This window comes from Humulus lupulus, chromosome 5 (genome assembly GCF_963169125.1).
Source record: "Humulus lupulus chromosome 5, drHumLupu1.1, whole genome shotgun sequence".
Lineage (NCBI taxonomy): Eukaryota > Viridiplantae > Streptophyta > Magnoliopsida > Rosales > Cannabaceae > Humulus > Humulus lupulus.
Window position 1 is genome coordinate 48,183,402 of NC_084797.1, and position 17,150 is coordinate 48,200,551.

At 41.1% G+C, this 17,150-nt stretch overlaps 1 protein-coding gene across 1 annotated transcript; it reads right to left on the reverse strand.

The window, feature by feature from the left end:
* Positions 1–1,244: 1,244 nt before the first annotated feature.
* On the reverse strand, positions 1,245–2,345 carry LOC133779119 (uncharacterized). Its single transcript, XM_062219116.1, has one exon. It carries the CDS (start codon positions 2,343–2,345, stop codon positions 1,245–1,247), a length of 1,101 nt encoding a protein of 366 aa, XP_062075100.1.
* Positions 2,346–17,150: the final 14,805 nt, after the last annotated feature.

Here is a 17,150-nt window from a genome sequence, read left to right on the forward strand (position 1 = left end):
AGACTAGTCTGCGATCACTTGTTCAGGCGAGCGAAAGCTTTTACATGGCATTAATAGAATAAAGGAAACCAAAAAATACAGGCAGACAATAAATTTATGTGTTTTACATACATGGTTTTCATTAAATACACCCGAAGGCTACAAGGGGTACTACAAAAATAAACAATGCTTGTTGCTCATATTACTGGCAATACCGACAAAGATGTTCGGCATTCCAGGCGTGAGGAATCAACTCCCCACTTAGTCGGGCTAACTTGTATGTTCCCGGACACACAATGCTCTCGACTTGGGATGGGCCTTCCCAGTTAGGTCCCTGGACTCCTGCACTAGAGTCTCGAGTGGCTAAGAAGACTCTTCGCAACACCAGATCTCCGACCCCAAACTTTTTATCCTTCACTTTGGAGTTAAAATATATGGCTATCTTCTGTTGGTAGAACGCTACTCAAAGCTGAGAAGCTTCACGCAGTTCCTCCACGAGGTCCAAGGATTCTCTAAGTAAAGCATGGTTCGTGATCGGGTCATATGTTTCCCGTCAGTGTGTGGAGTTTTCTGCTTCAACTAGGAGCATAGACTTATACCCATAGGCCATCGAGAAAGGATAATGGCCAGTGGAGGTCCTGGCAGTGGTGCGGTAGCTCCACAATTCCCTAGGCAACTCCTCGGGCCAAGCTCTTTTTTGCCTACTCATACCTTTTCTTCAAAGTGGACTTGAGTGTCTTGTTAGTTGCTTCCACTTGGCAGCTAGCTTGCGGATGGGCCACGGAGGAGAAGCTCTTGATGACTCCATGCTGTTGACAGAAGTCCGTGAATACTTCGTTGTCAAACTGCAATCCATTGTCAAAGACTATCTTCCTCAGGAGCCCGTACCGGAAAACGATGTTCTTGATGACAAAGTCCAAGGCCTTTTTAGAGGTGATCATAGTGAGTGCTTCGACCTCGACCCATTTTGGGAAGTAGTCGACGACCACCATGGCATATTTCACTCTTCCCTTCCCTGTGGGCAGGGACTCGATAAGGGCGATGCCCCAGATAGCAAAAGGCCATGGGCTGGTCATCTGTGTAAGTTCATTTGGAGGCGCTCAAGGAATGTTGGCAAAGCACTGGCCCTTGTTTCATTTCTCGACATAATCTATCGCATCTCCATTCATGGTGGGCCAAAAGTATCCTAGCCTTAATATTTTTTTGGAAAGGCTTTGCCCCCTAGCATGATCTCCGCAAAAACCCTTGTGTACTTCTCGAAGTATCTAACTGGCTTCTTGCTTGGACACACACCGAAGCAAAGGCATGGAGTAACCTTGCCTATAAATCCTATTATCCATGATTATGTACCTCGGTACTTGATACAACAACTTTTGAGCTGCCTTCTTGTCTTGGGGCAACTCCCCAAAGATGAGATATTTCACCATTGGCTTCATCCACCCATCTTGGGGTTGTATAGAATCCACCTCGCCTGGAGCCGAGATACTCAAAGACTCCAAGTAATTAATGGGAACCACATTAATCAACTTAGCATCTTTGGTCGTGGCCAGCTTAGCCAGAGCATCAGCATTGGAATTATGCTCTCGCGGCACCTGCTGAATAGTGATTCTTCGGAAGTTATGCAACATTTCTTGAGCCTTTGCCAGGTACGCTGCCATTTTTGTTCCCCGGGCCTGGTACTCTTCGAGAACCTGGTTCACAACAAGTTGAGAATCGATATAGATTTCAAGGCCCTCGCCCTTGAGCTCCAGTGTCACGTAGAACCCAATGATTAAGGCTTCGTATTTTGTTTCATTGTTATAGGCGCTAAACCCAAAACGGAAGGCACTATGAACTCTATGACCCTCGAGGGAAACCAGAATAAGTCCACCCCTAGCACCATTTTCGTTCGCAGACCTGTCAACAAACAGCTTCCAGGCTGGTCCGACCACTAGGGTACTCGCAGTCTTCTCCTGATTCCCTGTGCACTCGGTGATGAAATCTACGTGTGCCTGACCTTTTATGGCAGTGCTCGGATGGTAGGTGATGTCGAACTGACTCAACTCCAACGAACACTTCAAGAGTCTTACCGACTCAGGTTTCTGAAGGACTTGTCTGAGGGGATTGTTTGTGAGGACCTTAATCGAATGCACCTGGAAGTAGGGTCTTAGCTTCCGAGAGGTCATCATTAAGAAAAAAGTTAGCTTCTCCATCAGTGGGTACCTAGACTCTGCCCCAATGAGTCTTTTGCTAACATAATACACGGGGTGCTGAACACATCTTTCTTCCCTTACCAATGCAACATTGATGGCATCCTCCAAGATAGCCATGTAGAGCAGGAGAGACTCTTCATCCACTGGATTGGGCAGAATTGGAGGATTTTCCATGTGCACCTTGAGTTGTTGAAATGCATGTTCACACTCTTTCATGCATTCAAATCTATGACTTCCTCAGAGGAAATTAAAGAAAGGGATACACTTGTCTGTTGCCTTGGAGAAAAAATGGCTCAAAGCTGTGATCCTCCCTGTCAGGCTCTGAACGTCTTTATGTTTTCGAGGAGATGGGATCTTGATTAGAGCCTTGATCTTCTCAGGGTTCACCTCAATTCCCCGAACACTGACAATGAAGCCTAGGAACTTACCAGAGGCAACCCCAAATGTGCACTTTTGGGGGTTTAATTTCATTCCGAACCAGCGGAGCACCGTGAAAACCTCGGTCAAGTCGCCCACATGGTCAGGTGCGGTCCTGGATTTGACCAACATGTCATCCACATAAAGTTCTATGTTCCACCCCAATTGGTTCTTGAACATCTTGTTAACCAGCCTCTAATAGGTGGTGCCATCATTTTCCAGCCTGAAAGGCATCACGATGTAATAATAGACACCCTTATCGGTTCGAAAGCTAGTGTGCTCCTAATTTGTGACGTGCTTGGATCTCTTGTTATATCCCGAGTATACGTCCATGAATGACAGCAACTCGTAGCCAGATGTGGCGTCGACCATCTGGTCTATCTTGGGGAGTGGGAAGCAGTCCTTCAGACAAGCCTTGTTAAGGTCTGAGAAATCAATGCATGTCCTCCAGGTGCCGTTTGGCTTCGGCACGAAAACAAGATTGGACAGCCACCTGGGGTACTGGTGTAACGTCCCAAATTCCCTAATGTGGCTTAATGCCTGTATTAGGGGGCCAGGAGGGCCATAATTGATTTAATATGCAATTATGTGATTAAATGCATGATTGTGTGAGTTATATTATTATATGATGATAATTGCATGCATGTGGGCCCACTTCTTATTAGAAGGGCATTTTCATAAGTTTGGCCTGTGGAGGGTATATTTGTATATTTATGTGCATGTTGGTGATTTATGGGTGAGACCACATTGTTATGTGGATATATTTGAGCTATTCGGCATGAGACGATCTTAGGTTGCAAGATTAGTGGTTTGGTCATAACGAGATTAATTGTCGGGCTCGGGGTGAGTCTGGGGGTAATTTGATGATTAGTACATTACCGGGTATGAACGGGTAATGGGATATGATTTAGTAAATATTTGAGAATATTGGGAGTAACGGGAATTGGAGGACGTTATTATAATTAACGGGATAAATGGAAAATGACAGTTTTACCCTTGCTAGCCTTGAGAGGTTTTAATTGGCCCTGGGGGCATTTTGGTCTTTTGACCATGGGATAGACTTAAGGTTGGTAAGCTGTAGAAGGTTAAGGCGGCAAAAACAGAGTCCTTCTCTCTCCATCTCTCGATCATCTCTTTCTCTCTCTTGGGTTGAGATTCTTGAAGCACACTTGAGGATTCAAGCTAGGGGATTAAGGCTTGTGAGCCTAGGATCTTAGTTCAGTCATTATAGGGGGTTCAATTCAAGATTGAGGTAAGATTTTCAGTTTAATTCCTAGTTTTTACTCTGTTTTTAAGGTTAGTTTTTGGTTTAAGGTTTTGACCATGGAATTGGTTATGTGTTGATGTTTTAAGTGGTTTAAAGCTTGTGTTTTGTTGATAAAGTGGTGGATATGTTGTGCTAATGATTGGTGGTGATTTTGGGAATGGTTTGATGAAGGTTTGATTGAGGTTTAAATTGAGAAGTATGCAGGAGAGCTGGGTTCGCAGGGTCAAGTTGTGACCGAGTTCATGCAAATTGTGACTTGAACCCCTTCTAGAACCTCCCCTGGTTGTTGTTTAGTAGGCGTGCCGTAACCCTCTGGGTCAAGTTGCGGCCTGCCCCTGGAACCCCAGACAGGGGCTCTCTATCTTGGGGGCGCACCGCAACCCTAGGGGGCAAGTCGCGGCCCGCCCCTCCCTTTAGTGCCAGGATGGGTTTTGAAGAGTTTTAGGCGCAGGCTTTCATTTCTCTAGGCTCGGGATTGAATCTACTAGCCGTTTTAGTAGGATTCAAGGTCTCGAAAGCGGGGTTTTAGACCATGAACCTTTTATTATTTATTTTATTGATGAGATTTCGTACTTGGTTATGATTAGTTGAATGCTAACGGACTTAAGGACCGATCGTTCTCAAGGGTCGTTCTTTTATTATTTCTCGCTCGAACCAGAGGTAAGAAAACTGCACCTAGTATGTGACATGCATGGTTATTGATGAGGCATGTTGAGTGCTCTATATATGGACATAGAATTCATTGTAAATTTCTAGCAGTTTTGCTTGTTTGTGAATGGCACTGACTTATTAGTTAGAAATGGCATTGGTGTTAGTATTGGTCGTGAAGTCATGACTTATCAGTCATGATCGGCAGTAGTAGTGAGCACTGGTCGTATGGTATTGGCTTAAGAGTCAAGAGTGACATTAATGTGTTTAACGTAGGCCGAAATGATTAAATCTAATAAACATGAGCATTAAGTGCTTGACCGACCTATAGGTCGAAGAAAACTAAAGCACTGGTCTAGTCTAAAGGCTAGTTACTTAGAGTCAGGGCCAAAAGGCTCAAGTGACTGAAGCGTCACATGGCTTAGGGTGTAGAACCCTAGAGAGTGACTCATTAGTCACCTACCCAGAGAGTGACTCATTAGTCACCTACCCAGGGAGTGACTCATTAGTCACCATTTGATTAGGGCTGCAAGCCCCATAATGATTTATTTATATTGTATACATGCAATAATGAGTTTTCTTGCAGCGCCTTTGCTCATGGGTGCTATGTGGTGCAGGAAAAAGGAAAGAAAAGCTCACCTAGCCTTGAGTGGAGAGCTTAGGTGGCGATGTATACATATGCGGCCGCTTGACCACCATGGCCAAGGTGTTTCTCAAGGGAACTAGGGTTTAACCCTATTTTTGCCGCTTAGGTCTGCGGGTTGTAACTTTTATACTTTAATGAAAATTTTGGATTGTAAATAACTTTGTAAACACTTGTATGGGCCCATGTATAGTTTAGCGTTTTAAATTAAAATATATCCATTCCTTTTGACTGAGATTTTTACCATGGCCTATTAATAACACCTAGAGGTACATTTATAACATAATGACTCATTTAGCGAGTTAAGAGCTATTTAAAGTTCACAGTAACGGTCTTGGAGTAACCAGGGCGTTACACTGGGCTTCTCAGATAAATTCATTGGAAATGATCTTGTCCACCTCTGCCTTAAGGGCCTGTTTCTGAGTTTGATCAAACATCCGTTGTTTCTGCTATTCGGGAGCAAAGTTGGGATCGATATTCAAGGCATGACATATGATGTTCGGATCAATACCAGTCATGTCGGAATGTGACCATGCGACACATCTTGATTTTCTCGGAGGAAACCCACCAATGCCTCTCAGACTTCCGTTTTCAAGCTTCCCCAACTTTTATTTTTCTATCGAGGGTGGAGGCATCAAGAACTACCTCCTCCACTTCCTCTATCAGTTCAATGTTCCTCACTTCTTGAACCCTTAGGTCCAACTCGTCAGGCCCGGTCTCCTGGACAACTTGTACCTCCAATGCCTGGGGCTTCTCGAGGCCTTCCTGCACCACCATCATGAGAGTTTTGAGGGAGACATTGTAACACTGTCTAGCCTTTTTCCGGTCTTTGCGAACTGTACCAATTCCTGCCTTTGTGGGGAACTTCATGCACAAATTTCAGATGGAGGTGACGACCCCGAACTCTACCAGTGCAGGTCATCCCAAGATGGCATTGTATGCCGAGGAATAGTCTACCACCACAACAGTGCAGTATTTGATGGCCTGGCGAGGCACCTCTCCAAGCGTTACATGGAGTTTTATCTATCCCATCAGGATGAGGGCCTCTCCTGAGAATCTGTAAAGTGTCGAGGTGGACGGGGACAAGTCTGCCGTGGTCAGCCCTATCTTCTCGAAGGCTGAATTAAACAGTATGTTCACTGAACTCCCGTTGTCCACCAGGATCCACGCCACCATTTTGTTGGAGATTTGGCTCTCAATCATCAATTGGTCGTGATGCGGGAAATGCACTCTCCGAGCATCGTCTTTGGAGAATGTTATGACTTGGTCAGTCATTCGTGGCATTTGGGTAGGCAACTGGGCCAAATCCATTACCTCATTATCGTGATTCAAAGCTCGCGCATACCTGTTCTGAAGCTTCGTGAAGTGCCACCCAAATGGGGCCCTCCTGAGATGGTTCCTACCCACTTGTTCATCGAAGAAGGTCCTTGGGCCACTGGTTGTTGGGGAACTACAGGAGCTCCTACTAGGACCTGTGGTGCAACAAGTGGTACCACCGGTCCTGCCACGAGAGGTTGTGCTTGACGCGCTCCACCCTTAGCATACTGATGAAGGTGTCCCATCTTGATGAGATTCTCAATCTCATCCTTGAGTTGGCAGCACTCATTAATGTGGTGCCCTATGTCGTTTTGGAAACGACAAAATTTGTTAGGGTCTCGCCTTTCCCTGTCTCTCCAGATAGGCTGCGGCTTCCTGTACTAAACATGTTGTGTCATGGCCACGAAGATATTCTCTTGGGAGTCTACCAATTCGGTGTACTTGAAATACTGCGAGACATCTCACTAGATGTGACTCCCTGCTCGGCTTGTGCGATTCTGCTTCCCCTAGGCTTTCGGCCCTTGCCCTTCCCCCGCATCTACTACTGCCGGGAGCTCGACTAGACTCAGTAGGCTGGGAAGGAGCAGCAACTCCAGCACTAAATGCAGGTTGAAAAGCACCATATCCAGTAGGCGCTGCCTCGTACCCTGCTGGAGCAACACTAAATCCAGGAGCAGGCATGGTGCTATAACCGGAAGGTGGAACACTTTGGCTAAGTTGGACTCTCCCCGAGCTCTGTTGGACAGGAGCAAAAGGGGAATATTGGATTCCCGAAGCCACGGGGCCAGATGTGGCCGAAGTAGGGAAAACAGCGGGTGCTCCAAATTCCCCAATCTAGGCATCCTCCCAGCTGATATATTCCTGCGCTCCACGAATGAAGTCATCAGCATCCTCTCCGTTTGAGGTCGTCTCAAAACGGGGATCTCGCACAGATGCTATCTTGTAATGCCATCAATTGTTGTCCATCATCAACCCTTTAGTTTCTCATCATTTCCTCCTTGAAACTTTTAATGTACGCCTTGAGAGTCTCGAAGGGCCCTTGGTTTATATTGGCCAAAGCATTGACCTCAAAGCTTGCATTCCAAACTCCTATGAACTGCCTTCCTAAGGCAGATGATAACTTATGCCATGATTGAATGGATCCTGGTCGAAGCTTTTTGAACCATTCATTTTTCGGTCTCGTCAGGGTGATCGGGAACACATGACACTTAGCATTGTCGAAGACATGATGCACCACATTAATCTGTTGAACTTAGACAGGTGGTCCGTGGGATCCCAACCACCGTCATAAGGCAGTATGGTTGGAATTTTGAAGCCTGGTGGTAGAGGGGCCTTAACAATGTGAGGAGCACATGGCTCCACTTCTTCGTCTTCCAAGTTAGACTCGTGGCCTTGTTGCCTGGCCATTATGAGCATTATCTGCTTCAAACTTTCTAACTCCGCACGAAGCGGGTCACGATCTCAATTGATGCTTTGAGCCGCGTTATCTCTTCTCCAAGTGTTGAGATTATCCTGGAGGTCTGACAGACCTCTCCCAGCGGGCTTGTGTCCTCCTGCCTTGTTGCATCTTTAGGTGTTGAGGTTGTCTCGTAGGTCAGTCTGTCCTCAAAACACACCGCCATCCTCGGAACGAGCCACCTCGGTCTCTCTGTTGGACTCGACATTTTTGTTTACCGAGATACTAACACTGCGTTCTCGATTTTGTTGGGCATTCCTCGGGCGAATCCCAAGACTGTTATTCCTATGGGGCTGGTTAGGTCCCGAGTGGACACTAGCTCCAGGCCTCGTGCGGTCCGTATGAGTGCCTCGAGGTGGAGTGCCTTGAGCTCCATGGGCACTGACTGCCTTGCGGTGTCCTCAGGCCCCTGGGCCACAACCTTTACCATCATGCTGAGGAACCTGGTGGCCTTTGAGTTCTTGATGAGCCCTTGTAGTACCCTAAGTTGCTAATAAGGTTTAGGACCTTGATTAGCGTGCCTGGAGGGAAATAAGTGAATTAATATGATAATATGTGAATTTAAATGAATATGTGATTATAATGCATGTTTAGGTGGTATAAATATGCATGTGAGGCCCGTTTGCATGATAGGGGTAAATTGGTAATTTTAGCCCGTTGAGGGCATAAATGCGATAATTGTATTGTGTGATTTGTACCACGTGAGTGTGGTGATATCAGTGTGATGCACGTACCGAGACGGTCCTAAGGAGCTATTTAGTTTAAAAGTCACAACGGGATCTAATACCCAGCTCGGGAGGAGCCTAGGGGTATTTTGGGGATTTTGTAATTAGGTTCTTGTGAGTTAGTGGTAACTGGTAATTTGGTAACTTGTGTAACCGTTAGTAACTGCTGAGAGTAACAAGTTTGGTTAAAAGAAGTGGTAGAATTGTAAGGGAGTAGGAATGACAAAAAGGGCCTTGAGGTTTAGTTGGAATGGGAAATAGATGGAAGGGTAAAATGGTCATTAGGCATGGATTTGGATTACTTCAGCTGAAGGAGAAGGGAATACGTATTACACTTGGTTATATTTTGGTTTATGCTGAATTTGGAAGAAAGAGCTAGAAAGAAAGGGGAAATGAAGAAGGGGATGAACTTGTGAGACCGAGGAGGAGATTCAAAGGAGTTTGAGGCAACCAAAACCAGATTTAAGCTAGGATTGCTCAAAGGTAAGATTTGTGCTCTGTTTATGTTGAATTTAAGTATGAATTTTCAGAGATTGAGTGAGAAAACCTAAAGGGAATATGGCTGGTTTTACTTGGAAATTCAATTAGGATAATCAAGAGGAAAGAGGTTGGGAGCTGGAATTGGGAGGAGTTCAAGCTGAGTTTGATTGAGGTAAGAATCTTTAGCATGTTTAATTTTTGTAATTGGTGTGGTTTAAGATTCTAGAGGCATGATTTATAGTTTTCAAGCTCTGGTTTAAGTCTTGGAAGCCATGGTTTAAGTTTTAGGAATTTGAAACTCAAGATGGGATCTTGGGTGTGTTTGTGTGATTGGGGTTGTTTATGATGTTTATAGGTTGTTAAAGGGTTCATTTGGGGTTTTGAAATGATTTTGGGACTTAGGTACTTGCTTGGAATGATTTGGAATGGTTTTAGCTCGGGAAAAACGCAAGGAAAAACCCAGATTTCTGGGTTCGCGAAGGAGCGTCGCGGCGCGAGGTTGTTTCTGGGCAGGGGAGGCTTTCTGAATTGCTGGGCGCCGCGACCCTCTAGGGCAGCATCGTGGCGCTAGGCCATTTTCAGAACATGAGATTTTGCAATTTTGAGCCTTTGCTCCGGGGGTTCGGGGAATGTTTTCGATGTATTATTCTAGGGATTTGGGGGTTCCGAGAGTATGGGATTGGCCCCAGAAAGTGGTTTTGGATTGGTTAGCATTAAAGGGTGTTTTATATGTGTTGTGACTAGGTTTTCGGAGGGGCTCGGGATAGAGGACAGTGCTTGTGATCTTGGTGCATCGGAAGGCTCGGGGTACAGGTAAGAAAACTGTAACACCCATAGAGCGGAGCGTGGGCCCATAGTGTTGTTGCAGGGAACGGCCCTAGATTGTATTATTGCTAGGATAGAGCTCTAAATGTACTATTATATGTTTGATTGTTGAATACGAATGCTATATGTGGTTATAGTTGTATGAACAGGGAAGGGCCGAGAACGGTGAAAGGCCGAGAACGGCGAAGGCCGGGAACGGCAGTGGGGCTGGGAATACCACTTGGCACATGGAGTGCCTGTGGTTAGGGTGAGACCCCAGAGGATACATGGGATATCCCTACGGTGAGGACCGAGATCCCGGGCTTTGGTAATGCCTCCGGGACGGCATGGCCGTACTTGTTAAGTCTGAGAGATTATCTGTTTTATCTGTGGATTTCTTAATGTGTTGATTATATAATATGCATATGTTAAGTGCTGTATGAGTTTTCTTGCTGGGCTTCGGCTCACGAGTGCTCTGTGTTGCAGGAAAGGGCAAAGAGAAAGTCAACCAGCCATGAGTACAGAGAGCGTGGGGGCGGCGCGTACATGTTTGGCCTGCCCAACTGCCTGGTTGGGGGTATTTTGTAGGAAAGGCTGTGTAAACCCTAATTTTGGTAGTTAACTAATAAACTTGTTTTGGAGTTGTAAATATTTTATAAACTATATTTTGGGATCCCAGATGTAAGACACTTGAAATTTTCAGTGAATTAAGAGATTTTCAAAAATTACAGCCTTAACTTTAGTTTAATTACACTTTTATTCTAAAAATCTCGTTTAGCGAGTTGTTAGCACATTTTAAACTCACTTAGTAACGGCTCTAAGGTAGTAGGGCGTTACAACCCTCTTCTGCTTTGGAGCAGGATTATCGTCAGCCTTTCCCTTGCCACGATCCTGCGGTGGCATCGGGGTTCCAACTCCTACTGGGTGTCCGGCGGGCACCTCAGCTGGCGGATCTTGTGCCTTTGTAATGGGGTGCTCGGTAGGCACTCTATTTTCATTAACAGGTAGCACGCTAGTTGGGTGCCCAACTGGTGCATTGCCATTGGGGTCCACTTGCAGCCCCTGGGCTGCAAGAGTGGCCTTCATCGCAAGCACCATCTCCTGTAGGGCGGTGATGTTACCCTCTTGCGCATCCATCTTTTGTTGTTGGGTGGCCACCTGCTCACGGAGCATCACCACCTCCGGCATCACGTCCGCCTCCATGGGCTGAGGGTATTCTTCCTCATAATCTGCTTGACGCCGTCATCTTTTCCCTCATACTCGGTGTCTTCGTCATAGTCCTCTACCATCTCAGGCACGTCCTGATGCGACTATATACTAGGTTCCCCTCCTTCAATTCCGGTAGGAGGGAGCATGTCACATGCAATGTTTCTTCGAGTAGTCACCATAGTCGTAAGTGTTCCAAATGCTTTCTTCAAGCTCTCAATGAAAGCACCAAAATGTTGACTGCCTTTTTCACTATCAATCTTAAAACGAGAGATTAAAGAAGTGAATAATCAAGAACACCAGGTTTTTACGTGGTTCATGTTATAAAAGAACCCTACTCCACGAGTCTCTAGTATTAAGTAGATTGGAAGCTTGTTGAGGGAAGCTCCAATGGTGTATTCTCAGGCAGCGTTTAGATTACTCTGAGTACAAGATGTTTTCTCTCTAAAAAATCCAACCCTTTACAATGAGACCCCCAACTCTATTTATAGAGGCTGGGATAATTAATACTAAGCATTTTTCATTAATATACATTATTTCCGTTACTGGGGGATTAATACCAATTCAATGTATTATATTGCATTGAATAGAGACCATTACCCAAGCGAGATCCGCGGGGCTCGCTGCTGAAAGGTACCTACTTTATGAGGAACATGCCCTTGGTAGTGTAAGGGCATACTATACATATTTCTGTGGCAGACGGTGTAGTGGGGGTGCGAATTGTCGAGTTGTACAATCGACAACACAGTAGGCGGATCGCCCAAAAATGTTGTTAGGCACTCCTTTGATGTTGTTAACCCACATTGACTGACAACTGGCTTATCTTTTAGATTCTGAGGCAAGGTCCTCGACCTGGAATATAACTGATGGTAAGAAACCCGTGGACTGCCAAGCATCTCTTGGGACATAGCCTTGGAAAGATGTTCGTAGCTATCGGGACATGGCCCTTGGGAGATGTCCGTGTCCTTCCTCTATTCGAGGGGAGTAATCTCTGACTATTGGACCAGCCCCCAAGGACTGATCCTCGGGGCGTGGCCTCATCGAAAGAAGTAACGTCCTGCCACATGTCCTACTCGGACAGCCACGTGTCCTTGGTTGAAAATACAAACAACATAACTACTTTGCAATATTGAGAAAAAAATAATACTAATGTTTCGATAAATGAGTGTGAATGAAGGGTACTTTATTTTATATTCTAAAGGTATAACACCCACAATTGTTTGTAAACTATGTGGGACTATAATGATCTTTTTTAACGGTTAATTATTTATTTAAATAAAAAATTAGAAAAAAATAACAAATTAGAGCAATGACCATTAAATATTTTTTTAAGTATTAATTAATAATTTCTTTAAATGAAAAAAATTAGAAAAAAAAACAAATTAGAGCAAATAGAAGGAGAGGATGCCAACTCATCTCCTCAAAGCTCTCATTTAAATAAATATCTCATATAGGAAAAAATACTAATGTTTGGACAAATTAATGTAAATAAAAAGTACTTTATTTATAGCCTAAATGTATAATACTCACTATGGTTTGTAAACCATGTGAGACTATAGAGATGTTTTATAATTGTTGATTAAATATTTCTTAAAAATAAATGTTAAATATAAAATTAGAAAAAATTACAAATTAGAGAAAATAGAAGAATAGAAGGAGATGGTGTCACATCATATCATCAAAACTCTCATTTATATAAATATAAAGATTTATATAGATAAATTGTGTAAAAAAAATTCAATATATAATATAAATTTTACAAATTTAAATTATATGAAAATATGTAATACAAAAAGTAAATATATTAAATATTAATATAAATTTGAGAAACTAAAAAATATACATATAACTACTTTGGCAATATTGAGTTAAATCAATTACTTATATAAGAAAAAAATACTGATATTTGGTTAAATCAATATGAATGAAAAATGACTTTATTTATATTCTAAAGTTATAACACTTATATTGGTTTGTAAATAATGTGAGACTATAGAGATGTTTTTAACTGTTAATTAATTATTTATTTGAATGAATATTAAATACAAAATTAGAAAAATTAACAAATTAGAGCAAAAAGAAGAATAGAAGAAGATGATGCCAACTGGTCTCTTCAAATCTCTCCTTTATATAAATACGTAAAAATATATACTACAAAAATTAAATATATAAATAATATATTACATATTGCTATAAATTTAATGTTCTAAAAACATATAAAGATTTTGGGAATATTGAGTTAAATCAATCACTCCTATCGGAAAAAAATAATATAATTGAAAATTATTTGAACTCAATATTGTCAAAATAGTATTATTTTTTAGATCATCAAATTTATATCAATATGTAATATATTATTTATATTATAAATGTATAACACCCACAATGATTTGTAAATTATATGTGACTATACTTATTTTTTTTAACTGTTAATTAATTGTTTCTTTAAATAAAAAATTAGAATAAATAACAAATTAGTTAGAGAGGAAAAAAAGAATAGAAGGATAGGATGCAAACTCGTCTACTCAAAACTCTCATTTATATAAATATGTAAAAAGATATACTTCAAAAATTTAATATATAAATAATATATTACATATTGATATCAATTTGATGTCAAAAAAATAATAATACTATTTGTGCAATATTGAATTAAATCAATTATTCATATAAGAAAATTAAATACTAATGTAAATTAATACAAATGAAAATTAAATAAATTAATACAAATGCAGATTACTTTATTTATAGCCTAAAGCTATAACACCCACAATGATTTATAAACCATGTGAAACTATAAGGATGTTTTATAATTGTTAATTAAATATTTTTTAAAATAAAAAATAAAAAAAACACAAATTAAAGAAAATAGAATAATAAAAAGAGAGAGTGCCACCTCATCTCCTCAAAGTTTTCATAGACAGATAGATCAATATAAATTTTATGTAAAAAAAATACTATTTTGGTAATATTGAGTTAAATGAATTACTCATATGGGAAAAAAAAAACATTTAAAGCGTAAATATCTAACACCCACAATATTTTGTAAATTATGTGAGATTATAGAGATGTTTTATAAATATTAATTAAATATTTTTTTTAAACAAAAAATTAGATAAAATAAAAGATAAGAAAGAGAAGTGACACATTGTCTCTGAAACTCTCTTTATATAAATACATAGATTTCAACTCGAATAAATAAATTAGAGTGTCAAAATGTCACCTCACCTATAGATTACGTAAAAGATTTAATCTTTTTCCATAAACAAAATAATGAAAAATAAAATAAAACCCCACCAATCCAAACGTATTCCTCTAAAATACCAATATCTATATTATATATATATATGTGACATTTATTAATTAATTTATAATTTATTTACTAAAAACCAAAAAGTCTGTTTTTACTTGCGTTAAATAAACAAAACTTTAAAAACTTGTGATAGTCCCTCTCCAATTATTTAAACTTCTATTTGTATAGCACATAATTCTTCTTCAACTTTTATTCTTTCAAATCACAGGAAACATTCTTCTTATCTAGTGATTTTCTTCATGATATAGTGTTCTTCTTTTGATAATTCTGATATTGCTTTTGTACGCCCTGATTTTACCATGGGCTGATTAGCAGTCGGGGCTGCGACCTAATCATGATTATCCCATGGACATCCCCAAGACCGGAGCTCCCGTCAAGAGGTCGTACCTCTTGAGCTCGGGATAACCCAAGGGTTTGCCAAAGATTGTCTAGGACCTGTGTCCGGACTCTGAAGGCCGAAGGTCGAGTTAAGTATCCAGCTCGTGGTACGACCTGGATATGAAGGCTGTGACCCTTTGTAAAGTCTGCACACGCAAGGTAAACGTGCATAAATCAGACATCACGTGTCTGATATCCCCCTGACTTCTCGGACACGCAGTAGGAACGTGCGTATTCAGACACCCACGACTGGGTTGGGCCGTGCGGCCTATTATCTCCTTACCTATTGATTTGACCACACTTATGTGTCAGGTTTAGGAATTAATCATGAATGTCACAGAGTTGACATGATAGGTAAGAGAGTCACGGGATGACCTTCTTACCAACTCCCAGGTGCCTTCTCCTATAAATATGGAGACCCTGGAGATAATAGGGGTTGGATTCTCAATTGAAGGAAATACTCTGTAATCAAATATATCAATAATACTGACTAGTGGAGTAGAATGATTTTAACCTTTGAACCACTTAAAAACCGTGTCTTGAGTCACATCTTTCACTCTCTAAGATCACATATCTGGTACGGTTCATTGTTAGCACTAATCTCTTTCTCTTCTTCTTATAATTACTTATTGGCGAATAACCGCGTCAACAGCTTTCTAAAATTAAATGATGTTGAAGCTTCAAAACATATATATATATATTATAATCGTACTACAAAGAAATAAAGGTAGGAGTGGAGAGCTATATTTTTCATATTAATGAAGGAGTTAAATATGTATTTTGTCATATATATATATATATAATTGTTCTTGTAGCATTCACTATCGTTTTAAAGAGAATTGTATACATTTATATTTATATTAATTCTTCCAAAATGAAAGGCATACAACTTTTCATTGACCTTTCTTCTAATGTAATAAAAATCATTTAAAATCTAAATTCATACAGTAAGGGAAGACGACACTCTTCTTCTTCTTCGAGTTGAACCATTACTATAACGCCTTTCTAATTAGGTTTTGTTACCATGTGTGTTTAAAATTAGTGTTGGGCTCGCTAAACGAGTAATTTGGACTAAAACATGCGATTAAGCCACTAAGGGTCCAAGTATTAAAAAATTTGGTTAAGAAATAAATATTTCCATTAAATAAAAACTTTAGTCTTTACATGGGATCCCAAAATACAAGTTTAAAAATTTGTTACAACCCAGAGAATACAAAATAAGCCGGCATAAGCAGCAAAACAAGGTCCAACCCTAGCTCCCCTGTGATATCTCGGCCGTGGCGATCAAGCGGACTACATATGTACACATCACCGTTATCGCTCTCCAACTCATGGATGGCAAAGCTTCTTCTTACCCTTACCTACACCACAAAGCACCCGTGAGCCAAAAGACTCAGCAAGAAAACACATTAACAATTTCAGATAGTTCACAGAATATAACAGCATGCTTAACAATGATAATTGGAACCAAGCATACCCACACTGTGCTGGTAAGTGACCATAGGGTGGCACAAGTGGGTGTTGCACTCCCATTTATTCATATGGCATCTGAGCCAATCAAGTGCATAAGGGACTCTCGGGGTGGCCTAGCCATAACAGGCTGTACTCAACGTGCATAAAACCTATCACGACTTATAATCTGAACTTTAAGGACCCTAGACTTATAATTCGAGCCTTGGAAACCCTCGACTTATAAGTCGAGCCCCTTTTAACCAAATATACCCTTGACTAGTGCGTCGACCTTTAATCAGATGCAACAGACAGATTCTCGGCTTATAAACCGAGCTTCCTATCCTACTGCATTTACAAGCGACTATGGTGCTAATAAGCACATCTTTAACATACATACAACATTCAAGGGCTAGACGCTATTAGAATAGCTCATGCTTTTAAACAAGCAGGTAAGGCATATATATTTCATTTAAGCAATTACACATATAACTATATTAATAGTTACCAAACTCCGAGTCGAGTTTGTCTGTAGCGGCAAGTGTACATGCCCAATCCATTATCAGGAACCATTAAACCTTGGCAGCTCTGATACCAAGTTGTAATGCCCTGCTAATTAGGGTCCGTTACCATGTGTGCTTAAAATTAGTGTTGGACTCGCTAAACGAGTCATTTGGACTAAAACATGTGATTGATCCACTAAGGGTCCAGGTATTAAAATTTTTGTTCAAGAAATAAACATTTCCATTGAACAAAAACTTTAGTCCTTATCCCAAAATATAAGTTTAAAAGTTTGTTACAACCTAGAGAATACAAAATAAGCCAGCCTAAGCGGCAAAACAGGGTCCAACCCTAGCTCCTCTACGATATCTCGGT